The 24,050-nt window shown below is 63.5% G+C and overlaps 3 protein-coding genes across 14 annotated transcripts; 1 reads left to right on the forward strand and 2 right to left on the reverse strand.

The window, feature by feature from the left end:
* Window positions 1–2,998: 2,998 nt before the first annotated feature.
* CDHR4 (cadherin related family member 4) lies at window positions 2,999–14,248 on the reverse strand. 10 transcript variants are annotated; one of them, XR_014571646.1, is made up of 19 exons: window positions 13,899–14,248; window positions 13,617–13,637; window positions 13,250–13,491; window positions 12,930–13,178; window positions 12,734–12,829; window positions 12,189–12,292; window positions 11,980–12,116; window positions 11,730–11,895; window positions 11,494–11,644; window positions 11,260–11,362; window positions 10,808–11,023; window positions 10,590–10,729; window positions 10,342–10,480; window positions 10,062–10,264; window positions 9,848–9,987; window positions 9,724–9,756; window positions 8,802–8,995; window positions 7,380–7,435; window positions 2,999–3,082 (listed from the first exon to the last, which is right to left on the reverse strand). XR_014571646.1 is itself a non-coding variant. In XM_083796045.1 (18 exons), exons 1-17 carry the CDS (start codon window positions 13,951–13,953, stop codon window positions 9,100–9,102), a joined length of 2,292 nt encoding a protein of 763 aa, XP_083652171.1. In that variant the 5' UTR covers window positions 13,954–14,246; the 3' UTR covers window positions 8,855–8,995; window positions 9,080–9,099. The 10 variants fall into 10 exon arrangements, 8 of the variants coding, with proteins under 8 accessions (XP_083652171.1, XP_083652169.1, XP_083652165.1 ...); XR_014571647.1 differs by having other exon boundaries at window positions 9,724–9,759; XM_083796045.1 differs by lacking the exons at window positions 2,999–3,082; window positions 7,380–7,435 and adding an exon at window positions 9,080–9,193 and having other exon boundaries at window positions 8,855–8,995; window positions 9,724–9,759; window positions 13,899–14,246.
* Window positions 14,249–14,299: 51 nt separating this feature from the next.
* On the forward strand, window positions 14,300–16,085 carry INKA1 (inka box actin regulator 1). The gene is made up of 2 exons (XM_083796055.1): window positions 14,300–14,493; window positions 15,229–16,085. The coding sequence occupies exons 1-2, from the start codon at window positions 14,443–14,445 to the stop codon at window positions 16,027–16,029; spliced, it is 852 nt and encodes a 283-aa protein (XP_083652181.1). The 5' UTR covers window positions 14,300–14,442; the 3' UTR covers window positions 16,030–16,085.
* Window positions 16,086–16,186: 101 nt separating this feature from the next.
* Window positions 16,187–24,048, reverse strand: UBA7 (ubiquitin like modifier activating enzyme 7). 3 transcript variants are annotated; one of them, XM_083796028.1, is made up of 24 exons: window positions 23,965–24,047; window positions 23,686–23,854; window positions 22,674–22,808; window positions 22,501–22,607; window positions 22,092–22,182; window positions 21,818–21,959; window positions 21,640–21,737; window positions 21,380–21,526; window positions 21,140–21,298; window positions 20,808–20,915; window positions 20,653–20,733; window positions 20,420–20,578; window positions 20,167–20,332; window positions 19,880–20,076; window positions 19,487–19,551; window positions 19,205–19,382; window positions 19,040–19,114; window positions 18,713–18,899; window positions 18,484–18,599; window positions 18,320–18,406; window positions 18,056–18,247; window positions 16,819–16,920; window positions 16,646–16,746; window positions 16,187–16,384 (listed from the first exon to the last, which is right to left on the reverse strand). In XM_083796028.1, exons 1-24 carry the CDS (start codon window positions 23,991–23,993, stop codon window positions 16,273–16,275), a joined length of 3,003 nt encoding a protein of 1,000 aa, XP_083652154.1. In that variant the 5' UTR covers window positions 23,994–24,047; the 3' UTR covers window positions 16,187–16,272. The 3 variants fall into 3 exon arrangements, with proteins under 3 accessions (XP_083652154.1, XP_083652155.1, XP_083652156.1); XM_083796029.1 differs by having other exon boundaries at window positions 20,420–20,575; window positions 23,965–24,046; XM_083796030.1 differs by lacking the exon at window positions 22,674–22,808 and having other exon boundaries at window positions 22,501–22,673; window positions 23,965–24,048.
* Window positions 24,049–24,050: the final 2 nt, after the last annotated feature.

A 24,050-nucleotide genomic window follows, 5' to 3' on the forward strand; every position in this document is an offset into this window, starting at 1 on the left:
CACACCTTAGATTCCTCTAAAGCTACCGGAACACCATGTTGCAGCTTCTACTAAGCACCAGTCCGCCAAATCAGATGTCTCACAGCCAGCTGGGCTACTGGGGTTCCAATAAGTCACAGGCCACATGTAGCTAGGGAAAGCAAAGTTAATCTTTTTCTTCCCCAGTTCAATACAGTGTGATAACAGCTGTCAGAAGCGTAGCCTCTCAGACTGAAAGACATAAACTAATAAGCACTATGGGTAAAAAAAATAACAGTTCTAAGAAGACAGTAAGAAAACTGCAAATGAAAGCAATTCTGAAACAACAAACTGCTTTCTGCTCACGAAAGAGTCAAGCTGCCCAACTCACCACTGCATGACACTGTGCTTACCAGAATTTCTTAAAGGTATTGAATTTTCTTCTGGTTGTCATAACACAATAGGGTGAAGGAAAAGAAAGAGTCTGGAAACACTTCACAATCTAAATTGTAACCTTTAATTGCCAGGTTTTAGGAAAACAGCAGTGCATAAAGAAATTGGTTTACTTCTGCCTGGTGAATGATAGATCTAGTACCCTTAACAATTTGAACTAAGAATATTTGGGTCAAGCCACATTTACAAATCAGAAATCATTTTTCTAAGACTTTGGTATTACACAAGCCAAACCGTCAACAGTTTCTCTTTATTCTCAACTGCTGAAACACACATGGAAGTTCCAGTCCTAAGGATGCTACACAACTAACAAACAGACAAAGATGCATTTGATCTCACTTAACTAAAATAAAGAATAAATAACAGAGCAGTTTTCTGGAGAAAAAAAAACAGAGTGCTGATACTACATGAAAAAAATAGCAGCGTGCACAGCACCTGAAGAATAAAGAGTAGAACCTCTTTGAAACCAGTGCTACCCGTTCTGCCTGGCTAACGGTGTTAGCCATTTTCTCTCAGTTCTATAAAAACAGAAGATATTTAAAACACTCCTGATGACACTTATTATTCAGATTTAGCTTACCTTCAAATTTTAGTAAGTGTATTCAGGTCAATGTTTGTGATAAGAACTGCAAAAAATGAAGACTTCATTACATAAAGAAGATTTGTACCCAAACAAAGAAAATGCCACTTGGGCAGCTTAAAACAAACAAATCCACTGACAAGACTCAGTCCAAACAGGAAATAAAGCAAACCATTCCAATCTTTTCAAAAGTAAGGATACCCACAATTATCTTGCATATAGTCACACTTCATCTAGGCAAAAATCTGTATATTCATGATAAACCTGATGTGGGTTTTTGTTTTCTTCAACAACTTAACTCCACAACAATCTACAAAAAAAAAAGGAAAGTGTTTTAACACAAACTGATCCTTCAGACTGCTTTAACAATCCTTTTGAGACAGACTTAAAAGTCTGAGGATAAGAAGGTCTTTTTTATTTTCCACCTGTGTTTTGCACAAGAGAGTCAACCCCCTTGAATCTGACAGGTATGCCTCCGCAGGTTTGCTAATGCAGCTTTACCCATAGACCAGAGTTTGGAGGAAAAGTGAAGTATTCCCTCCACTAGGCAGCAGCAAACATTGTGAGGGCCTTCCAAAGCTCCACAGGACTTGGCTAGTTTTGCTTACAAGTCACAACACTGCTGCGAGCACCACAAGAGCGCAGTTACACTTGATGTTCTGCAATGGCTCCGCTGTCTTCATGGAAGTTCCTCCTTGGTTTGATTCTGCCACTATGACGCAGGGCTATGCAGTCCCCTGGGCTTCTCTCCCAAAGCCTTCCTGCTTTAAATAACTCACTAACATCTGCATGCTCTGGTGCGCTGATTTTGGTGGTCAAAGCTGCTTATCACCTATAGTTAGCTGTAATGAGATCACGACTGCCCTCCCCACGCAAGCTGAAGCTGCTTAGACAGTACTGTCAAAGGATGTAGAACAAACAGCCAGCCCTATCTTCGTGTGCCTATCTAATGTTTCTAAATTCACTTTTAAAATGCTTGGCAACATTTCAATACCAACAGTGGACAACTGACCTGAATTAAGGCTGAGGCACTATTTTATTTAAGTTCACCAACAGTTTAAAAAAGGGGAAAACGCAGCTCAGCATACAACCACATGGAGAAAAAAAAAAGCACCATCGCAGCAGAATATGAGCTATACAATATTTCAGCTTTGAATCAGCACTCGAATCTGCCCCAAGTCGGCTGTGACAAAGACACAGGAGGAACCCCTGCAGAGAAGACACTGTACCACTCCTCTCTCTCTGCCCCAGGAAGGTAGCTGTGGAGCTTGGCAGTTTTGATCATTACCCGCTGCAAACTAGCAAAGACTGTCAGATCCCCAGGCCAGGGTCCTCCCCACCAAAGAGGTGATCTGTGCCACACAACCACTATCTAAAACTGCGGTCTCCTGAGAAAATGAAAACATTCAAGTCTGTTTGGCAAACAAATGCTCATACCACAGTTACTACTACTGAGTCCTAGCTTTGATGATAAAGAATCAGTGGAAAACAGCAGGTATACTAGAGCTTCTTCCAAACTCACAAGACTCAAGAGCACAAAGCAACCTTTCAGCCTGGAACACTCACAAGCCATACTATTGTCTTTCACCAAACTGAACTCAAAACAGAAAGAAAAAAAAAGGCAGACAGCGATCAAGTTCTGAATTTATCATAAGAAAACTGCAGCAATTCAGGCACCTAAATGACCAGAATTGCTAAAGCATAATAGAGTTGTCCTCCAAATCCTGGCAGCTTAGTTCTTTTTATAAAGAATTGACGTTGATTTGATTAAAAGTTAATCAATGTAAGACAGGACTGAGCGTTTCACTATGGTTTATTGCATTTACCTGGGTGTTCCTGTAGTTTCCTCTGAAGACGAGAGCATACTTCCTACAAACCATATACTTGAAGGATAAAATTATGAAATGAGAGGTAAAAAGCAAGCAGCTAAGTTCTCTCTGCATCAATTTCACATGGCCGCATTTGTATTCTGGGCAAAACAGAAAAGTTACCTTAGAGATGTCACCCAAGCTCTCTCTGTTGAACAGTCACTGGAATATGGAGCCAACCTCTCACAATCAAGAGGGAACAGGATGCCAGAAGCAAGTCAGCCTGCAAGATGTTGTACGGAAACAAGTTAGCAAGGACTAGCTTAGCTTTTGTTTAGACCTTTACCTGCTTCATCAGTTCAGAATGTTTGAGATCACACCCTTTCTCTCAAGGCTGGAACCAGAGCCCACAGTGAGCGCCTTTCAGGACGCGAATACTCTCACACACTTGCCAGGGCTCTGACAGGCGCTCTAACAAATTTACGGGGACCGCTGATCCCAAATGCCTCCTCCATCCTTCAGCTGAAAATGGCCAACCAGCAGGTGGAGCAGAAGGGGGTGCGTGTCTGCTCTTCCTCTGGCCTGGTTCACAAGACAGCACACTGATGGGTGTTAATGAAGAAAGGTTGAAGCACAGCGCGTTAAACTGCAGCAGCTGAGCAGGCACTGTTGCAGCTCCTAATACCAGGGAGGTAACTTTTGGCAAAGAAGCAGTACAGCTGGTGGAGGAGATAACCTTTCTAACTACAAAAGCTAAATCAGAGACAGCTTATCTGCCAGAGCTCTTAACCACACGTAGCAACATCCTACCAGGACACGCATATTAAGTCTCATAACCTTTTTTACTGCTTTTATCAGATTTGGTTGGCACCAATCTTCTACTAATATAATTATGGCAGTTACACCCGTGCTATTTTTAAACACAAAAAAATGCACCAATGTCATCAGTACTGTGGCTATCACTGTACGGATAGAGAGGCATCCTGTAATGGCAAAGCTTATTCCCTTTCTCCAAGGGAAGGGGATAAAATCCTTTTTTGTGAATGAAACTGTCCGCATACTGACAGGGATTATGCAAAGTAAAAGAAAGCTTAAAGACGCATGTCTTTTATACACAGTTAATACCACTGAAAATGCATATAGAAATTAATGAAGGCAAACAACTTGCACCTCAGTGCTATCTGCTGGGTAGTTAGCACCTGATGGGGACTATACAGGAAGCACAAGCACCCCAACATGCCAACGGAGAGAACTGCACCCGTCAGAAAGTCCATCTCCTCCAACAGCACGCTGGGAAAGCCAAAAATAACAGCTGCTGCCACATCGGAACAGCACAAGCACTGCGTACAAGCAACGCCTGCAAAACAGAAACTAAGCAGCCATGCAGTCACTTCTTCTTCCTCCCCCCCCCACCCTGATGACAGCAGCAACAAACCTGAGATTAAACACTCGCCAGCATCCTGCTCTGCATTCCTGTCACAGCAGGAATATAGAAGGAAGACTGCCAGCTGCTCCTCCGTACATCTCACGGGTTCCTTCAGTTTACAATGAGGAATGCGAACACTTGACACGATTCTTGCAGAGGTTTCTGTCACATTTTCTTTTTCACTCCTTCTTCTAGCTCACCCATTTCAGAGCTCACTAGGGACCCCTTGCATTTAGTAGCCTGGTTTTTGATACTTCTCAAAGTCGGAAACAACAGCAGTTGTTTGTAGGCAAGTCACATTACCTAGCACAGAGCAAGGGCTCTGCCGAGCTGCCACACACAAGCTCTGTGAGTTCAAGCCTACATCCTGCCCAGCACCGCAACTGATGGGGTGACACTGCCAAAAGTAAGAGGAAGAAACAGGCAGGCTGCAGTTTTCTGTCAATGCTAACTCACAGCCTTCCAAGATTACAAACCCCAGCACTAACACTGAACTTTGATGCTCATGTCTCAAACACGTTACAAGCTAACTCACGATGGGCAGATTTGTGCAACCTAATGGCAGCAAGTGAAGTGCCAAGGTTACAGTGCAATGCCTGAGTAACGGCCCCAAAAAAGCCTTTGCCAAATTTCCTATGGCTTCAACCACAGATGACAGAAACACACCTCCTTTAAAGTAAAGGCTGTGGATATTCAGCTTCAAACTTAACACCTACATTGCTTATTCTGAGGGAAACCACAAGACAGTGTCACCTTATAAGCCAGTATGCCATTCAAAACTCACCAGATCCATGGCAACCTTTAGAAACACAGGAATCTACTAAAAACTGAAATCTAAAAAGACAAGTGATCAACATCTGTGCGAGCAGTTGACGACCCACTAAACCAAGAGACTGTATCCTGTAAGCAGATGGTCAACAGACAGCTCCCAGCCTGGACAGGACTCATCACCTCGCACTAGTCAAGCTCCACAAGGTCACATTTTCAGAGTTTGATAAATGAACAAGCTCCGGGGGGGGGGGGGAAGGGAACGAGAGAAGAAAAAAAACTAGGGAGCTTAGAGTGGACAAGAATAGCGTGCAACCGCATGATTAAGAACAAATTGTAATGCTTGTTCAGGAGGCTAATTAACTGATTACGGCTGCCTGTACAACTTCAGCCTGGGCATTTTTTGACCTCTGAATGCTTGCTATTTTAACCTTGACTTCTCAATATCGGCAACAACAACAGAGTAACTCGCAAGGCTGTTGGCGCGACTTGTACAGTCTACCACACAGGGGATGCCCCAAAGGGCATCTAGTTTTGATTTTGCTTTCTAGAGTATTTGACCAGAAGGACATGCCCAGTACAGCCATCCTTACGATGAAGCACAGAAAGATATTACTCAAAAAAGCAGCAGGAAAGCTGCACGATCACTACTGTTACGTTTCTGCTAATCACTAAATCCGACAGCTGGAGGAAAGTGGGGAGGGGCGTCTGTCTTCAGCTTGATCAGCTCCCTGGTCAAACCAGTAAGGCAGGGAACTCAGATTCCCACCAGCACAAACACCCCAGCTGGCACCAGGGAGAGGGCAAGACCCTCCTGGTGGCCGGGGTCTATACTTACATGAGCTTAAAGTGACTGTGGAGCTACACACAGAAGGTGCTGCAACTGAAACTCTCGGTGACTGGAGGCAGATCCCAGAAACTCCCCCTTTCTCATTTCAACAGTGAATTGTGCTCACTTGCTCTTTTTTCTATGTAAGAAACATGCAAAACTGCCATCAGGGGCCTGCCGGAGAACTACAGGATAAGCTATCCCAGGAAAAGCGCGCACAGTGCTCAGAAGAGACCACCACCCTTCCCACCCATCGTCTTCAGATTCCTGCTGTAATGACTTCAAATACACTCAACTTTTGCCTCAAAAAGCCCAAGATCCCTTCCCCTGCTCTCCCAAAAGTCCTTATTAGAGTGGAAACAGAGGCTCTGCCACGAAAAGGACACTTCAAGTTCTAATCAGGATGGCACAGGTTGTTGAGCTAGACAGCTAGAAACAGTTGTGCTGAAAGAGCTAGGGAGCAAATAAAACTCTTCCTAATGCTATCAGATGAAAATTCAGCCCTAGGACAACTCAAAGAGATGGAAAATAAGAGTTTTACGTGGTTGAAGCATCAACCCAATGTTATCGTGGTATGTAAGAGTTGATACTTAATCTTTGCAAAGCCTACCACATTGCTTCCAGCACCAATATAAAGCACTTACCTTAGGGCAGTGCTACCTGAACCCAACCACAGAAAAATACTTCTCGATCTCAATGACAAGGAACTGTTACGTAGGATTAAGATGTCCCTAATAGGCCTGTTTAGGGTTATGGTGACGACACCTAATAAATGATGCATCTAAACCTCTTACCGGCTTCTGTCAGATTTTCTGGCAAAAAGGAATTAAAGTCCTAGTCCGGTGACATATAACAAGAACACAGTATTTTTCTCACTTGAAAACCTGATCATAAGCACATAGATCAGTTATCAGCCGCACGTGGTAGTTCACTAGAAAAAAGACTTTGCACGAGACATTGTAGTACACTACCTTGTAAGACAAACCACCCATTACCTTTACAAAAATCAGTCAACCGACCCCAGAAATGTTACTTCAAGAATAAATAAAGACCCATGCCCACACCACTACGGCACCAGTTAGTGCTTTGATAGCAAAGGTCAATCTTTAGATTCATCTCAGGAGGGCTTTAAATACCACGGTAAGCCAGATAAATCTGAAATGAAGAAAGCAGAAACACAGCAAGACAGGCTGAGATGAGACAGGCAGCACATACTAAAGCACACTGTTAGAAAGAAAAAAGCGGCCTTGCTGATTCAGAGCTTTAAGATGGAGGGACACCGAGCCTGGCATCAGTGTAAGTTCACAGCAACGGGAAACCAAACAGCACTCAGTACCACCCCCCCTAACTCAAGTCCCGCTCAGAAACGCAGGGGAAGGCTGTTGGTTACAATCCAGGTCCGCAGACCCACGAGCACGTCTGTCTCCAGGGACACCGGGCTGGCATCTTCCCGCAAGCCCAGGAGCGGGCAGCTCTGGCACAGCCAGCCCGCAGCCCTGCCCCTGCAGCAGGGCGCCGGGGTGCAGCACGAGCCCCCAGCGCCAGCAGCTCCCTCACCATCTCGGCTTCATGTTAGCAGCGCGGCTCGCCGGGCTCCTTCCTGCACGCAGCCTCTGCGGAGAGAAGGGCACAAAGGGAGGGACGCTCGCTCCGCGCGCCGGGCACGGCTCCCCGCCTCGGGGGGGCTCCCCCCGGGCCCTGCTCCCAACGGGCCCCGCACGGGGACGCGCCTGGACCGCCCCCCCTTCACGGGACCGCGCCTGGACCCCCCCGTCCCTCACGGGGCCGCGCCCGGACCCCTCCATCCTCACGGGACCCCCCCCCTCTTCCCTCACAGGACCCCGTCCGTCCGTCACGGGGCCGGGGCCGCGCCCGCTCCTCGCCTCCCTCCCCTCAGGGCACCACAACCCAACCCAACCCAACCGGCCCGGTCCCCCCCCCCGCCCAGCCCCCGGTCCCCGCGGCTCACCGGGGCGGCTCCGCCTGCCCGCCCGGGGGCTGCTGACCCCGCGCCCCCCCTCACCGCCGCCGCCCGCCGTTCCAATCAACAACAAGATGGCGGCCGCCGGTGAGGGGGGGGCCCGGGCCCGGCCGTCATAGCAACCGCGCCTTCCAAAGCCCGCCCCGCCGCTCCTCGCGCCAATCGCGAGCCGAGCCCCTCCCCCCGGTGGGGGCCGCGGCAGGCTGATAGGTCGAGGCCGCCGTCACTCCGGCCGGCAGACGCCCCGCCCCTTTTCGAGCGCGGACCGCCTCCGGATGGCAGCGCACGTTAGGCACACGTGACGCCGCCCGATGCCCCGCCCTCCCGCAGGGGGCGCCGTCTCATTGGCCGCCCGCCTGGGGGGCGCTGGGCCAATGGGCGCGGCGCTGCCTGGGGCGCGCGGCCGTTGGCGGGCGCCCCCCCCCGGCCCGCGTGAGGCGCTGCCCCCCCCCCCCCCCACCCCTTCAAGCCCCGGGGCCCGGGGCCGCCTCCCCGCCGCGTCCGGGGCTCGGCATCGGGGGGTGCCCCAAGGGGCTCGGTGGCAACGGCCGGGTTCGGTGCGCCTCATAACCCCCGGCTCCATGAGGCGACGGGGAGAGGCCCCGTGTGGGCGCCTTCACAGGGCTCGCCGCCCCTCAGCCGTGTGCCACCCCTGCGCTAATCACTGCCCAGACTAATTAAGCGACCCCTGCGCTAATCACTGCCCGGACTAATTAAGCGACCCCTGTGCTGATCACTGCCCGGACTAATTAAGCCACCCAGGGTGCCTCGCGCCTCAGCCCGCGCCCCTGCCTGCTGTCACCCTGCCTGGTCCCAGCCAGGAGCCTCGCGGGCCCCGCCACGGCCGCCACAGGCCCTGCCGCGTCCCCCGGCACGCGTACCGCAGGGCCAGGCGGTCCTGGGGTCCCGTGGGCACCGGGCTGGTGACCCCCCACCACCGGGCGAACGGCACGGCCACCGGCGGGACAGCCCGCCGCGAAGCGCCCCGCAGCACTCACAGCGGCACGGGGCAGCTGTGCCACCGCCATTTATTGGCCCGGTGCTGGCCGAGCCCCGTGCGTGGGGCCAGGGGACAGGAGCGGGGCCAGGGGCCAGGCGGGCTCCCTGCCGGGCGCTGGGTGCTCCCTGGCTGGGGCTCAGATCCAGCGTTGTGCCCCGGTGAGGCCGTGGAAGAGCCGGTCCGTGCCGGTGCCTGAAATGGAGACGGTGCTCAGCCGGTGCCTGCCGGGCGCTGCCCCTACGTCCAGCCCCAGGGCACGGCGGGGACAGCGCTCACACGGGGCCTGGGCACGGCCGTCAGATGGCTCCTGTGCGGAGCGGGGAGAGGCGGCCGGCGTGGGGGCGGCCCTGCTCCTCCCGGCCCCCACTCCGCTCAGCCACGTCCCGGGAGCTGCTGGGGGAGAGGGGAGGGCACGCTGTCAGGGACACCCGCCAAGCTCCGCGTCCCCAACCTCGCCAACCGCAGGCTGTCTCTGCTCCCACCGCCGTGCATCGCGGGGCGGCCGGGTGATGCGGCTGGAGGTGGCTGTTGTCCCCCAGGGCTGGCGTGCCTCCTCCTTGCCATGCAGGTGTCCAGTGCAGGCTGGGCCAGCTCCAGTGACCCCCCTCGGGCTCTCCTTGCGCAGCCTCTCACCCCTTGTCATCCCTTCCTCCAGCTGGTGCTGGGAGCAAGCCCCACGCTGTGCTGTGCCACCCCCCACTGCCTGCTCCAGCCTGGGCACCAGCATGGCTGTCCCCTGGCAAAATCGCCATCCTCGTGCCTAAGGGTCAGAGCTGCGCCCTCACCGTCGGGCAGAGGCAACCCACAGACCACAGCCAAATCTGGGCGACATTAAACACCCCTCCGATGCCACATCTCCCTGCCTGGCTGCAGGGACATTACAGGAGCCTGTGCCACCGACCCGGCCGTGTGGCACCCACCTCTCAGCCAGGAGCAGCTTGCTGGGGGCTCGCCTGCTGCGGGAGGAGCAGAAAGCACCTGTGAGCCCCGGCCTTGCCGTGCCGTGCCATGCCGTGCCGTGCCGTGCCATGGGCTGGGGCTCACCTGCACACAAGGCTCCGAGCCAGGCAGCTCAGGCTGGCCAGGAGCAGGACACCAGACACGGTCAGCACGGCCACAAACCAGGCCGGCGGGCGCCACACCGCCTCTGTCCGCGTGACCACCAGCGGCTTCTTCCGCGGCGTCTGCGAATGCGGGGGTGAGGAGGGCCGGGGGCTGTTCCCAGACAAGGGGATGCTGGCCGCAGGGCACGGCTCACCGTGTGCCGGGCGGTGGTGCTGGCTGGCACCGTGGTGCTGCGGGGGGTGACGTGCACCACCAGCGCCACCACCGTGCTGCGGCGGGGGGCCCCGGGGCCGCCCCACACCTCCACCAGCAGCACAAAGGTGCGGGGTTCGGCCAGGCCGTCGGGGACGTAGGAGAGGGCGCTCCCATCCAGCCGAAAGCGTCCGTCCTCGTTGCCTGCGCAAGAGGGTCTGCTCAGCGCCGTGGCCGAGGTGAGGGGACAGGGCTGGCACCGCAGCTGGGCCCCTCCTCACCTCCAACGATGGCGTAGGACAGCGCAGTGGTGTCGGGGTCACCCCAGCACGCCAGGTGGGTGACGGGCTGCTGGCTGCCTCTCCCAGCCGTGATCCACAGCTCCTGCACCTCGGGGGTGCACCGCGGCTCAGGCACGGCCTGCGGGGAGCGGAGGTGGCCCTGCTCCGTCCTGCCCGGCTCCCGGGAGAGATGCGCAGCCCGGAGCCCACCCCGGGGCGGACACGGGGACACGGCACCGTGCTCACACCTGCAGGCGCACGGCCACGTTGCACAGGCGGCTCCTTCGGTTCGCCGGGTCCAGGTCGTTGTGGGTGTCCGTCAGCCGCACCGGCAGCCGGTAGCTTGTGCGTGGCGGGGAGCCGAGGGGACCCACCACGCGGATCTCGCCTGTGGGGCGGCGTCAGTGCTGGGCACCTGCGGGTGCTTGGGGGGGCACAGGGGCTGGGGAACGGGACGGGTGCTCACCGCTGTGCGTGTCGATGGAGAAGGGCTGCGCGGGGCTGGAGCCCCCCTCGAGGCTGTACTCGAGGCTGTCTGGCGGGTGGTCGCGGTCGGTGCCGTTCACGTACCCCACGACGCTGCTGAAAGGCGCCGTCTCCAGCACGGTGAAGGTGAGGCCTCGGGGGCACTCCGGTGGGAATTCGTTGACGGGTGTCACGGTCACGAGCACAGGCACACGGGCTGCGTGGCACACAGCGGCTCAGCCGCGCTGGCACCGTCCCACAACCCGCCCCGCGCTGCGCACGCTCCCCTGGGGACATGGGGGCAGTGCCACCAGCTGTGTGCCTGTGGGGGAAGCATCACTGGGGCCACAGGAGAGGAGCACTTCCTCTGCTGTCTGTTGTTTGCAGTATCCAGAAGGGCTTTGCCCACCCCACTCTGACCTCCCCCAGGGCACAGGGGATGTGGGCACGCACTGCTCCGCGGGGGCTGTCCCCCGGCCGTCACCACGACGGTGGCTGTCAGCTGGAAGCCCAGAGCAGCCATTGCCTGCGAGTCATAGTCCAGGGTGGTGTTGACCTGCCAAGACACGATGTCCCGTAGGGCTGGGTGTCCCCCAGGGCCGCTGCCATGCCGTGCCCAGCCCGACGGAAGGTGCTGGAGGGTCCCTGTGCCCCCGGGAGGGGCTCGCCAGCCCCAGCCCCGCTCACCTGCAGCCGTGGCCCCTCCATGCGGAAGCGGGAGCGGGAGCCTGGGGGCCCCTCCAGGGCGTAGCTCAGGGACCCCTCAGCACCAGCGGGGCTGGCGCACCTCAGTGTCACCAGGGTGCTGCCGGGGGACACTGTCTCACGCACCTGGGTCCTGCAGTGGGGCGGCTGGTGGCTCAGCTCCATGCCCGGGGCACAGAGGAGCATTCCCCTCCCGGCATCCCCCCCCCAAACCGTACACGTAGAGGGCTGGGACGCAGGATGGTGCCTGCCGGTCCCTCCCCTGCACGGTGACATTGATGGTGGCGGTGGCCTGGTCGGCAGGTTGCAGCGCGTTGTAAGCCCGGACGAGGAGGCGCACGCGGGCCACCTCCAGCCGGCCCGTGCTGCGGATCACGCCCGTCACTGCGGGAGGTGGCGCAGCCTTCTGTCAGGCACGGGGACGGGGACAGGGTGGCCCTAGGGGTCCCCCAGTGCCCCCCCACTCACACTCGTCAATGGTGAAGAGCGCTGGCACTGTGGGAGAGAGGATGGCGTAGTGCACGTTGTCACCGCTGGCTTGGACCTGCGTGACCACCTCCAAGGGGCCGGAGCCCTCGGGCACCGTCACGTCCTGCCACGGCTCCCTGCGGGGACAGGTGGCAGTGTGGCATGGCCTGGTGCCACCAGCACCCCCCGCCCAGCCCGGCCCCACTCACAGGATGGTGACACGGGGACGGTGTGACGGCAGTACCTCCACTGTCACAGCCCCGCTGCAGTTGTGCCCGTGCCGGTCCGTCACCTCCATCTCCAGCCTGAAGGTCTGCGGGCAGTGCCAGCGAGACGGCCCAGGGTGGCACCGGGGACAGCGACAGGGACAGCAATGGGGCAGGGATGGAGAAGACAGATGTAGGGATGGGCAAGGCAGGGATGGGGATGGGGGCAGGGACAGAGACAGGACTGGGGATGGAGAGAGATGTGAATGGGGCTTGGGATGGAGGAATAGGGACAGGAATAGGGACGGAGATGGAGATGAGGCCAAGAAGGAGATGGGAATGGGGACAGGGATGGGGATCAGGACAGGAGTACAAACAGGGGCACGAATGGGGATGGGATGCCGAAGGGGACGGAGCTGGGGATGGGGACAGGAATAGGAACAGGGCTGGAGCACTCTTGGGGCATGGGAGGAGGATGTCGAGAGCTGCGGGCAGTGCCAGCAAGGGAGGTGGCGGTGCCGTGACAGCACGGGGATGCTGGTGCCCACCTGGGTGTCCTTGCTGGGGCTGAAGCCGCTGGCAGGCGCCAGCACCAGCCCCCGTGGGGTGAGCGTGAGCGGCGTGCCGTCATTTCTGAGCCGGAACTGCAGGGGGACAGCGCACAGCCCTGTCCCTGTGCCCCGCAGTCCCCAGGGGTGGCTCCCGCTGGCAGGGGCCGCGGGACAGGGGGCTGCGGGCACTCACCGTCAGCCCGCCGAGCGGCTGCGGCAGCACCACGTGCAGGGGGGCCCGGGGCGCCACGTCCGCCGGCACCCGCACCACGTCCCCGCCCGCGCTGGCGAACGGGGCGTCACAGCGCAGCGTGTGTCCCGCCGTCACCCAGACAAAGAGCCACTTCGTCACCTCCTCTTCGCCGGGGCAGGCAGCGCGCAGCGCCAGCGTGTACAGGTTCACCCGGCGGGCGTCGAGCTCGGCGCCGGCACGCAGCGTCACCTGCCGCGAGGGGACGGTGCCCAGCGGGGTCCCCGCAGGCTCCCGCCACGCACCGTGTCCCGCAGCCATACCTCTGCCCGAAAGGTGGTGGCGGGCACGCCGACGGCGCTGATGGCGATGGGGTTGAAGGGGTGGCCAGGCTCAGTGGTGCGCGGGGTGACGGTGGGGTCGGTGGGGGTGCCGGGCTCGACGCGCACCAGAGTGACATTGGGACTGCCTTGCACGGCGCTGCAGGACACGGTCACCTCGGCCACGCGGGTGCCCGGCGCCGCGTCCTCGCTCAGGGTCACCAGGCGGGGCAGGTCAGGCAGGGCTGGCGGGACACCGCGGGGACCGGCCCCACATCACGTCGCTGCCGGTGGCTCACCTGGCCACGCTCAGGGACTGGGGGCCTGCCCCCCGGCATCCCCATGGGCACGGTGGCCCCGCCGTTCTCACCTGCCGGCCTTACAAACGTCCCTGGAAAGAACCGAGTGTCACCGCAGCCTGCTGGGGACGTCCCAGCACCGCCCTGGGGAGCCCTCTGGGACACCCCGATGGCACCCCAAAGACGTCCCCAAGGCACCCCAGAGGCACCCCAGCCTCTGACGCCAGCCAGGCGGCTGCCGTCCCCGTGCCCAGCCCGGGCTTGGCACGCGAGGGCACCCTTGGGGACCCCGTCCCGTGTCCCCCTCCTCTCGGGGTCTCCCTGGGGGTGCCTCCGGAGCCCCGCGGCCCTACCTGGGGCACCGAGGAGGAGGAGGAGGAGGAAGGCGAGGCGTCCGCGCGCACCCATGGCTCGCCGGCTGTTTGGGACAAGCCGGGGCCCGTTGCTACGGGTGCCCGGCACCACCCATGCCCGGCGTCACGCCGGCCACCGCGGCTCCCGGCCCAGCCCCGGGGCGGGGGACACGGCATCACCGCGCTGCCACCGCCCCGCCGCCGGGGAACCGGGAGCCGGGGAACCGCGACACCAGCGGCGGCGGCTTCTCCCCGTCGGGTCCGCGGAGCGGAGCGGGGGCTCCGCCGAGCAGGGGCTGGCTCCGCGCTGGAGCTTCCCGGCCGGGACCGCGGGCCGTGCCCGGGCGGGCCGAGCGGGGCCCCGGGGCGGCGGGGCGGGGCGGGGCGGGGCGGGGCGGGGCCGGTGCGGGGCTCGCGTCCCGGCGGCTCCCATTGGCGGCAGAGCCGGGGCCGAGCCGCGCTCCGCGGGGCCGCTCCGCCACCGGGACCGGCACCGGGAGCGGCACCGGCGGGGGCCGGGGCCGGGGCCGGGGCCGGGCCGGGGATGCACAGCGCCCGCCTGGACGGCGGCCTCGGCCAGCGCCGCGCCGAGCCGGTGAGTGCCGCGGCGGGCACCGGGGGGGGCCGGGCGGCGGCGGCGGGTGTCAGGGCGCGGCGCCGCGGGTGACAGCGGCGGGGGGACGCCGGGCCGGGGGGAGCGGGGCGGGCCGGGCCGGGCCGTCACCCCGCGGGGGGACCCCGGGGACAGGGCGCCCCGGCCGCTACCCGCTGGCCGGGCCGGGGGCCGCGGGGCCGGGGCGCTGCTGCCGGGCGAGCGGCTCCGCGGGGCGGGCCGGGCCGCAGCCTGCCAGCCCTGCCCGCCTGGCTTTCCGCGGGAGGAAAGCGGACGGAACACCCTGCTTTTGGGTGCAGACAATAGCAATTCGAGAAAGAGGAGCGGCCCGGCCGCGGGGACGGAGCGCTCCTTCCGCTGCCCCCCCCCCCCCCCCAGCCCCCCCGACAAGGCTCCCGGTGTCCCCGTCCCCCCCCCAGCACCCCCCGGCCCCGCTCTCCTCGGGGGTCCCCAGGCCGGGGGGGCGCGGGCCGGGGCGTCCCGGCACGGGGGGAGCGCCGAGGCGGCGGGGGGGCTGCTACGTGCCGCGGCCCTGTGTCATTTCCCGCAGGCACGGCCGGGGCCGGGCGGCTGCTTGCTCACCCGACGTGCCGCTGCACGCCGCCCGGCTCCGCGCCGCAGCCGCAGGAAAGCGGGGCCCGGGGCTGCGGGCGAGCCGAGGCCTGCGTCCCCTGCGCGGCGCGGGGGCGAAGGCGCTGACCTGCCCTTTCCCTGCAGCGCCGCTGCCGGGAGCGCATGCCCGGCACGAGGCCGGCTGCCCATGACCCCCGCGGGCCGCCCGCCCCCCGGCGCCCCAGCTCGGCCTGCAGCGAGGAGGACGAGGGGGGCCTGGCCGCCCGCTCGCCCCCCGCCAGCGAGCGCAGCCTGGAGTTTGACTCGGGCTACTCGGAGACGTCGGGGGGCACGTGGCGAGAAGAGGAGGTGACGGTGCTGCGGCGGCACCCGCCGCCCTGCCACCGGGCGCACCAGCTCCCCGCCGGCGCTGGGGGCCCCGCGCCCGCCCGCCGCGCCCGCCCCAAATCCACGTCGGACGCCTGCCTGGAGCAGTGGCGGGCGCTGGAGCCAGCCGATGGGCAGGACTGGACGGTGTCGCTGCTGTCACAGAGCCGCAACCGGCAGCCCCTGGTGCTGGGGGACAACTGCTTCGCCGACCTGGTGGAGAACTGGATGGACCTGCCCGAGGTGGGCGCCGAGCCCCGGCACCGGCCAGCCGCCGAGCCCTTGCGCCGGCTGGGCAAGCCGCCCGCCTTCCTGCTCAGCCTCTCGGGAAACGTGCGCCGCAAGCTGGCCAGCATGGCCCGGCCCCGAGGGGCCGAGGGTGCCCGGCCGGGGAGCCGTGACCCGGCCAAGCGCCTGTCCTGCCCGCTGGGGCTGGGCGGGCAGCCCAAGGGCGCCTGCTTCCACCAGTCCCACAGCAACATTGCCCAGCTGGCTACGGACTTCCACCGCTTCGCCGCCCTCATGAACAGCCGCAGCCGCCAGCCCATCATCTGCAACGACGTGATCGGCTACATCTAGCCCTGCCCGCCCCCTCCTCCACTGTAAATAAACCCCAGTTTTGTATGGTATGGACACAGCAGCGTTTGTGGGGTTGAAGCGCCGATGAGGGGTGAGAGGGTATCGGGCTGCCTGCTAGCGCAGGGTGCTGGCATCAACACAGAGACCACGCAGCAGAGCTTGTCCTGCAGCTTTTATTGCATGGGGCCGGCGGTGCTGAGTGGGGTGTGCGGGCACCCCCCTGCTGCATGACCTCCCCTGGGTTCAGGGCAGGATGCAGAGGAGCGGGGGGCACTCCTCCTCCTTGTCCCCCTTGCACAGGTACTGCAACTCCAGCTGCCGCAGTGCCCCGGCACGCTCCATGCCATCCGACAGCCTGCAGCAGGGGAAGGAAAAGTGGGCTGGGCGCAGCTCATCCCCCGAACCCTGCTTGGGCCCCCCAGGCTGGGGAAGCTACATTTGGCTGGTCCCAGGCCCCCTCCCCAGCCCCTGTGGCTGGGGGCCAGGCGGGGGTCCAGCGTGGGAAGCGCTGCCGGCAGCAGGATGTTTACCCTGCAGCTGGAGCGGCTCAGGAGGGACAGGGGCCCCGGCACCCAGCAGGACCGGGGCATGGTGAGGAGGGGGGGGGGCTGCTTACTTCTGCGCCCGCTGCCGCGCCTGCGTCTCGTCGTCGTCCTCCCAGTCGTACAGCATTGTGGTGCCACGCAGCAGCTTGCTCACCGTCCACCCGTGCTCCCTCTGCAAGAGCCGGGTGTCGGGGTCTGGCCCCACGCAGCCCCAGGACAGCGGGGCGGCCGGCACTGCGCTCACCTGTAGCCAGTCCAGCAGCTCCTCCACCGTCATCTCCTGCCCGTCTGCCCCGACAGCCCGCACCTCCAGCTGGTCCCAGAAGCTCCACTCCTTCCCCCGGTACTGCAAGGGGAGTGTGGGGCTGAGTACAGCAGGGCAGGGACAGAGCCACCACCCCGGCACTGCTGCAGCCAGGGTTGGGCCCCGAGAGATGCACAAAGCCCCATTGAAGTGCTGCCCAGCCCCACACAATCGCCTCTTCTTGTGTCTGTGGCTCCCAGGGCTTTGTGACCCTGGCTCTGGCCTGAGGGAGCTGAGCGCAGGACGTGGCCCCACGCTGTTTGGCACGGCCACCCTGCCATCTGCCCCCACTGCAGGCAGCACCAGCCCTGGCCCTGTCCCCGTCCCCACGACAGGCTGCTGGCACCAGGCTGCTGGCACCGAGCTGCTGCTCTCACCTCCTGCTCCAGGCGGAAAGGGCTTAACCCCATCTGCACTACGGCGCCACGGACCAGGCTGACCTCCCATCCTGGCACTGTGCAAACCCCATCCCCGCACTGCGAACACCACCCACGCCAAGGCCACCAGCCCTTGATGTGCTCTCGGTACTGGCTGGCACTGCCAGCCACCAAGCCGTAGGACGTGTGCTCCTGCCACAGCCGAGCAGACGTCACGCCGCGTGTCCTGGCTCTGGGACACGGAGGTGCTGGCGGTCGACGTAGGGGTGCCGGGACCAGAGGGCACAGAGCGGCATCCTCCGCCCAGGGACGGTGCCAACCACGGCCAGGACACCCCGAGGCTGAGGCACAGGGCTGGGCACCCGCGGATAGCAGGGCGCAGGCGCGGTGAGGCCACAGCCCGGCTGGGCAGCCCAAAGCCAAGCTGGAGACGGCGCGGAGGCGTTGGAGGCGCCTCCCTCCCCCTCTTCCTGCCCCCGGCCCTGGGCCCCCCGGGCCAATCTGGTTCCAATCGGCGCTTCCTGCCGCGCAGGAAGGGCTGCCTCGCACGCCATAAACCCCCAGACAAAGGGGCCTCTATCGCCCAGACGGTCCCAATCTGGGCCTGCCCCCGTCCCTGCCCCACTTTCCCCCTCCGGCAGCTGGGGGGGACCCCGGCCCCGCTCCCCCTGCAGCCCCGGGACCGGTGCCAGCTGCTCGCCGGCTGCCGCAGCTGCTTTTGGTGAGCCAGCTGCAAGCGGCTGCCGCAGCCACGGAGCTGGCCGTGGGGCTGCTAGGCACCCCGGGGGAGAGGGTCCTACCCAGTAGGTGGGGGGCTGCTGGGGCTTGAAACGGAGCAGGAGGCATTCGGACAGAAACAGGGTGCTCTTGCGGTAGCAGCTGAGGACCTGGCATCTCCACACCAGCTTGTAGACCTCCAGGCACACCAGGCCGGCCACGGCTGCCGTGGTGGTGACAATGGCGGGCACGATGCGCCCGGCGATGCGCTTGCTCTGAGAACAGGAGGCGGGGGTGTCACCGGGTGCCCTGTGGGGGACGGGGACCCGTGGGGGCGCCCCCCTCACCGTCAGCCAGTCGGCGGGGGGGATGCCGTAGTTCTCTGCACGCAGGTTGGACGCAGCCATGATGAAGTCCATGTGGGCGTCATCGTCCTGCAGGGAAGAGCGCGGGGACGTCAGCATCCCCCAGGACACGGCAGCCACCGCCCTGAGCCCTGCGGCCACGGCACCTTCTCGAAGTGGATGGGCTCCATCACTTGTGCCTCCGTGCCTCCACCTAGCTCCTGCCTCCACCGTGCCAGGTCCTGGGCGAGGTCCTGGGTGAGCTCCATCGGCTGCCCAGGGTCTGGGGACATGGGGTCACGAGCCAAGAACCAGCACCAGCAGGCCTGCGGTTCCTGGCCCGTGTCCCCATGTCGTGCCGCGGCTCCTGGGGACAGAGGCGTGCAGCAGCCTTACCCCCAGCCTCCTCCACCACCTCCGTGCCCTCCGCGGTGGGGATGCGGAGCCCGTCCTGGGGCACGAAGGGCGGCAGGACCATGCTGCGGAGGATGTCCTGCGTGGCTGCGCGGTTGCTGTGTGATGGGAGCTTGTACGTTTGGGCCCGGAGCTGGGCAGCAGCCTCGACGTATGCCACGTGTGCGTCCTGCAGAATCACAAGTAGGCGGGGGGGGTGGCCCCGGCAGCTCTGCCCCTTGCTGTGCTCCGGCACCCACCGCCTAGCCCTCGTCTCTCCCCAAACCCCACCTTGTCCCCTGCATCCCCACGGCTCTCCCCTGCACTCACATTGCTGGGGTCGAACATCAGCGGATGGGGACACCGCCTGTCCCCCGACCAGAATGGGACACCGGGGCTGGTTTCCTGGCACAGGGAAAGCAAAGTCAGGCCTGGAGACGCTTCTCCTGGGGAGGGTGCTGGGGGGGGGGGCAGCCCCCCAGACGCTATGCTCACGTGCGCGGGGGGGAAGGTGTGCAGCAGCTGGGCGATGGCGTCGTGGTAGTGGCTCTGCCAGTGCCGGCGGGCCCAGCGCACGCAGTCCCCCCAGTCCCGCGGCCTCTCCTGCAGGCTCCTCCACACTCGCTCCGGCACCTCCAGGCCCTCCTGCTGTGCCGGCTCCTCCGGCAGCTCTCTGCAAAACCAGGCACTGCTGGCCTGCCTGCAGCGCTGCCGCGTGCAGGACGCAGCTGCCTGTCCCCGGTCCCCATCCCGGGCGGCTCCCAAGTCCGCACTCACTCCAGGAACTGGTTCACGCTCTCCGCAGGCAGCTGGAAGAGCCCCTCGAACTCATCGCGAGCCCACTGCGCAGAGGGGACAGGCGATGAGCAACGGGTCCCACACAGGGACCCGGCACCGCAATGCGCTGCCAGCCCCCTCTGAAGGAGTGCCGCTATGGGACAGCGCCCAGCGGGGACAGCTGGGGGTGGGCTGGTGTGCGGGGCTGCAGCGCCCGGGGCCCCCTGGGAACCCTGGCCCAGGCCAAGCTGGGCTTGGTGCTGGGACCTGAGGAAGGCGCTGGGGCTGCACGGCGGCTCCCAGCAGGAAACAGCTGGGGCTGCATCCTGCCTGCAGGGCCGGAGAAACGGGAAGGGAAAACAAAAGGCCAGGAGCAGGGACCTGCAGCCTTACCTGCAGCGTGTGCTCGATGGTGTGGGGGTAGTACCGCAGGGTGCAGAGGGGGAAGGTCCCATCCGTGGAGCTTGTGGCCGACCCCAGCGGCTCGGTCAGAGGGGGGACCATGGCCACCACGTTCCCCCGTGCCCCCTCTGTGCCCGAGTCCAGCAGCGGCGTGCGGGAGCGGATGCAGCGCGTCTCCAAGTAGGCGCCTGCAGGCAGCGAGGGCAGCGTGTCTGCCCCGGTGGCGCAGGGACAGGTGGGGGGCTCGGTTCCTTCTGCCCCTGCCCCCCGGCACTCACGGGCATCCAGCGTGTCCACGGCGCTGACGACGCCGTCCAGCCGCTGGAAGAAGTCGTCCCCGTAGAGCTGCTCGGTGCCAGGCCCCACCTGGTTCTGGTGAGCCGTCACCTTCACGTCGGGGTTCATGCGCTTCACAGCTGCAGCGGCCACCTCCGCTTTCGGCTTCTACAAGGGCGCAGAGCGGGGGGACAGCTCCCAGGTCCCCGGGGAACACCCAGCCCTGGGGCACCCGTGGGACGAGTGGGAGCTCACCGACACATCCGCTGCACGGAAGAGGAACTGCCGATGCAGGTTGGAGTCTGCGACTGTGTCCATGTCGGTGACGGTGATATCCCCGCCCGGCCCCGCCGCCAGCCCCATCATGGCAAAGTTCTTGAGCAGCTCGCAGCCGATGGCACCGGCCCCCACCTGCTGGGGCAGCGCTGCTGCAGCTCCGCGCACCGCTCAGGTGCCTCGCCGTCTCTCCTGCCCCACACCCTGCTCACCACGAAGTACTTCTGGCGGCCCAGCTCCTCCTGGAAGTTGGCCCCAAACACGGCGATCTGGCCGTCGTAGCGGGATCCCCTCTGTTGGGAGGGGGGAGCCGCGTGAGCGGGGCCGGCCGCAGCACTCCCAGCACCCGGCAGCTGCAGGGACTCACGGGCTCGCAGTCCTCCTGCGTCAGTCCTGCAGCCCCCTCCATGTCCAGGCACTCCAAGGCGTCAAAGTAAAACCACTGGTCCAGGGGCAGGAGCTTCCCCGTGATGGCCTGGGGTGAGTGGGGCCCTGTCAGCTCCGTGCCCAGTGGGGTTCCCCGTGCCCCACACCGAGCACTCCGCTTGGCTCTGCAGCACGGTGTCCCCAGGCGGGCAGCAGGTGCCCTCTCGTGGCCACCGAGCACCACGGGACAGCCGTGCCGAGCCGTGCCGAGCCGTGCCGGCTGGCCTGCCGCGTGCGGGACCCTGTGGTGGGTCCCTGTCCCCAGCTGCTCACCTTCAGCGCCTCCTGGGCAGCCAGGGCACCGATGAAGGACGCCACGGGGCACAGGTCCCCCGCGCTCACACTGGCGAACGCTCGCACGACATCCTCGTCCAGGGGACCCAGCTGCGCGCCCAGGCTCCGCGCCAGCTCCAGCACCTGCTCAGCGTCCGCCTGGGGGAGGAGGGACGAGGGCAGCCCCGGCGAGGGGCAGGAGGGCCAGAGGGGCTGGGAAGGGTCAGGATGGGGACTCACCGGTGCCCGGGGCCGGGGCAGGCGGCCCCGCTCCTCACGGAAGGCGTGCAGAGCCCGGAAGGCGGCGTGCAGGCTGCGGCTGCGCTGCAGCTCCGCGGAGCTTTCCACTGGGATCTTGGGCATCGCCAGCGCCTGGCGCAGGGACTCCTGCCGGCACCGCGCAGGGATCGTGGGGACGGGAGCTTTTTGGGGGCACGGAACCAACTCTAGGTTCCCTGCCACCTGGGAGGCAGCACGGTGGGGCAGGGGGGGACACGTACATACGAGTGCTCCTGGCGCAATCGCACCTGCAAGACCTGGCCCCCGCAGCGGTAGGGTGAGAAGGCGCTCGTGTCACCGATCTCCAGTCTGAAGGTATCTGGGACGGAGAGGAGGGGACGGGCACCACGGTCACCACCGGGGACCCGCTGCAGCCCCCCGAGGCTGGCAGGCACTCACCCAGCACACGCACGGGGCAGGGCTTGCAGCCGTTCAGCTCCGTCATGCCCTCCAGGCCGGAAAACGTCACCAGGTCGCCGTCACTGAAATGGTGTCCGTGTCCCCCCTCTGCCCTCGCACACGTCACGATCCCCGGGTTGCCCTGAGCAGGGGGAGAGGTGAGCACGGGGAACCCGATCGAGGTAACATCAAGCCACTGAAGTGTCTCAGGGAAAGCTGTGGAGCTGGAGGGGCCCCATGCTGGGGAGCGGGGAGGTGGCACGGAGCCTCCTACCTGGGAGATGTGCTGCACGGTGGCACAGAGCGGGTCCCCTTCTGCAGGGTCGTCAACAACAAAACGCTCCCCGAAGTCGCAGAAGAGCTGCCTGGGCAGGGACGGGGGGGGCTTCGTTAAGCGGGAGCCTCGTGGAGCTCCAAGAGTGCTGTTGGGTCCTGCCCCACAAGCAGGACAGGGACTCAGAGGGGACAGGAGGTGCCTGGGGCAGCAACGCTTAGGACATGGGAAATCCCTGCTAGACACGGGGACAAAACCCACACTGCAAGCGTGGTGGAGTATCACAACAAGGTCCTAGCTGTGACACAATGTCCTTGGGGACACAGCCCCCAGCCGTCGCACCCTGCCCCGCCACGTGGCTGCCACACGGTGCCGAGGTCTCCCTACCAGCCACTGCCCCCGCCCTTACCCTGCCAGCCCCTTGGCGTCAGCCACGATGAAGCAGATGCCCTTGGCGTGGCAGATGTCCCCGACGCGGAGCTGCTCCTCCAGCGGCGACTCGGTCAGCACGACCACCTGCACCAGGGCGGTCAGCAGGTGCCAGCACCCCGGGGCGTCCCCTGGCCGGGGCGTCGGGCTCACCTGGAAGGCGTCGAGGAAATCCTCCGACAGCTCCTCGGCGCTGACCGTCACCTCCACATCGGGGTTCAGCTCGGCCAGCCGCCGCTGCGATGCCTGGGCACGGTTCTGGCCCACATCGCTCTCCCGCAGGAGGAACTGCGGGGTGGGCAGCAGCGGGCACCCCCGCAGGTCTGGGGTGCTGCCCACGCTGGTGGGGGCTCTCTGCCCACAACAAGTCCTCCCCCCCCCGCACCCCTTACTGGGACCCCCAACCTGCACCTGGGAGAGGGATCCCCCAGCGGTACCAACACCCATTACCGTAACCCCCCCGTCCATTACTGGGATCTCCTCCACTGCCCATACCCGCACCCGCCGCTATTAATAGGGCCCGTTACCAGGACCTGCACCCATACCTGTACCAATTACCCACCCGCTCACCCATCCCTATGCCCCTTAGGAGACCCTGCCCAAACCCGTGCATGGGGCCCCAGCCTGTGCTCCTTACTGGGACCCCTGCCCATGCCTGTACCCATCACTAGGGCCCACCCCTGTACCTGTCACCGAGACGCCCACCCGTGCCCGCACCCGTTACCAGGACACTCACTCACGCCCAGACTCGTTGTAGGGACCCCTGCTGATACCTGCAGGCATCGCTGGGATACCCGCCCGTACCCGTACACCTCACTGGGACCCCCACCCACACCCGTACCCATTACCAGGACATCAACCTGTGCCCGTACCCCGTATCGGGACCCCCAGCGGTACCCTCACCCAGACCCCCAGCTGTACCCGTACCCATCAGACCCTACCCACACCTACAGCCGTTACCGGGCCCCCTGCCCGTACCCCCACCTGCCGCCAGCACCCCCAGCTTGCACCTGCACGCAGCCCCGCCCCCCCCGTGCTCGTTACCGGGACCCCCCCCCCCACATCCCCCCGTATCCCAGCACGCCGACCCGTGCCCGTACCCGCTCCGGGTGCCCCTGCCCACACCCGCCCCCCTTCCCCGTGCCCGCCGCGGCTCCCCCCGTACCTGCTGGGCGCAGTCGGCGCCGGCGGCCCGCCGGGGGTCCCTCAGCACGACCCTCCCGGCCCCCGCCAGCACCAGCGCCGCCGCCACCTGCGCGCCGGCCCCGCGCAGCCCCGCCACCAGCGCGGCCGCCGCCCGCAGCCGCCGCCCGCTGCCGCCGCCCAGCACGTACCTGGGGAAGGGGGGCACCGCTCAGCCCGGGGGGGCGCCGCTCGGCCCGGGGGGGGGCCGCAGCCCGGATCCCGGCCGCCCGGCTCCCCCCGCGCCCCCCCCGGCACGCACTGCTGCCGCGAGTAGCGCGCCCCCGCCATGCTCCCGCTCCCGGGCCCGCCCCGCCCCGGCAGCGCAGCGGCGGGGGGAGGCGGGGG

The sequence above is a fragment of the Anser anser genome, assembly GCF_964211835.1.
Source record: "Anser anser genome assembly, chromosome: 12".
Taxonomy (NCBI): Eukaryota; Metazoa; Chordata; class Aves; order Anseriformes; family Anatidae; genus Anser; species Anser anser.

Excerpts from the sequence above, each read along its gene's own strand:
- UBA7 (XM_083796028.1), bottom strand. The coding sequence starts at position 23,993 with ATGGCGGGGGCGCGCTACTCGCGGCAGCA. Across the intron at positions 21,960-22,091 it reads CCGTGCAGCACATCTCCCAG|GGCAACCCGGGGATCGTGAC; the intron begins GTAGGAGGCTCC and ends CCCCCTGCTCAG. Across the intron at positions 19,115-19,204 it reads ACACCTTCCCCCCCGCGCAC|GAAACCAGCCCCGGTGTCCC; the intron begins GTGAGCATAGCG and ends TCCCTGTGCCAG.
- INKA1 (XM_083796055.1), top strand. The coding sequence starts at position 14,443 with ATGCACAGCGCCCGCCTGGACGGCGGCCTCGGCCAGCGCCGCGCCGAG. Across the intron at positions 14,494-15,228 it reads GCCAGCGCCGCGCCGAGCCG|CGCCGCTGCCGGGAGCGCAT; the intron begins GTGAGTGCCGCG and ends CTTTCCCTGCAG.
- CDHR4 (XM_083796040.1), bottom strand. The coding sequence starts at position 13,953 with ATGGGTGCGCGCGGACGCCTCGCCTTCCTCCTCCTCCTCCTCCTCGGT. Across the intron at positions 13,638-13,898 it reads CCTCCTCCTCGGTGCCCCAG|GGACGTTTGTAAGGCCGGCA; the intron begins GTAGGGCCGCGG and ends GGTTCTTTCCAG. Across the intron at positions 11,024-11,259 it reads GGGACAGCCCCCGCGGAGCA|CCCGTGTGCCTGTGCTCGTG; the intron begins GTGCGTGCCCAC and ends TGTGCCACGCAG.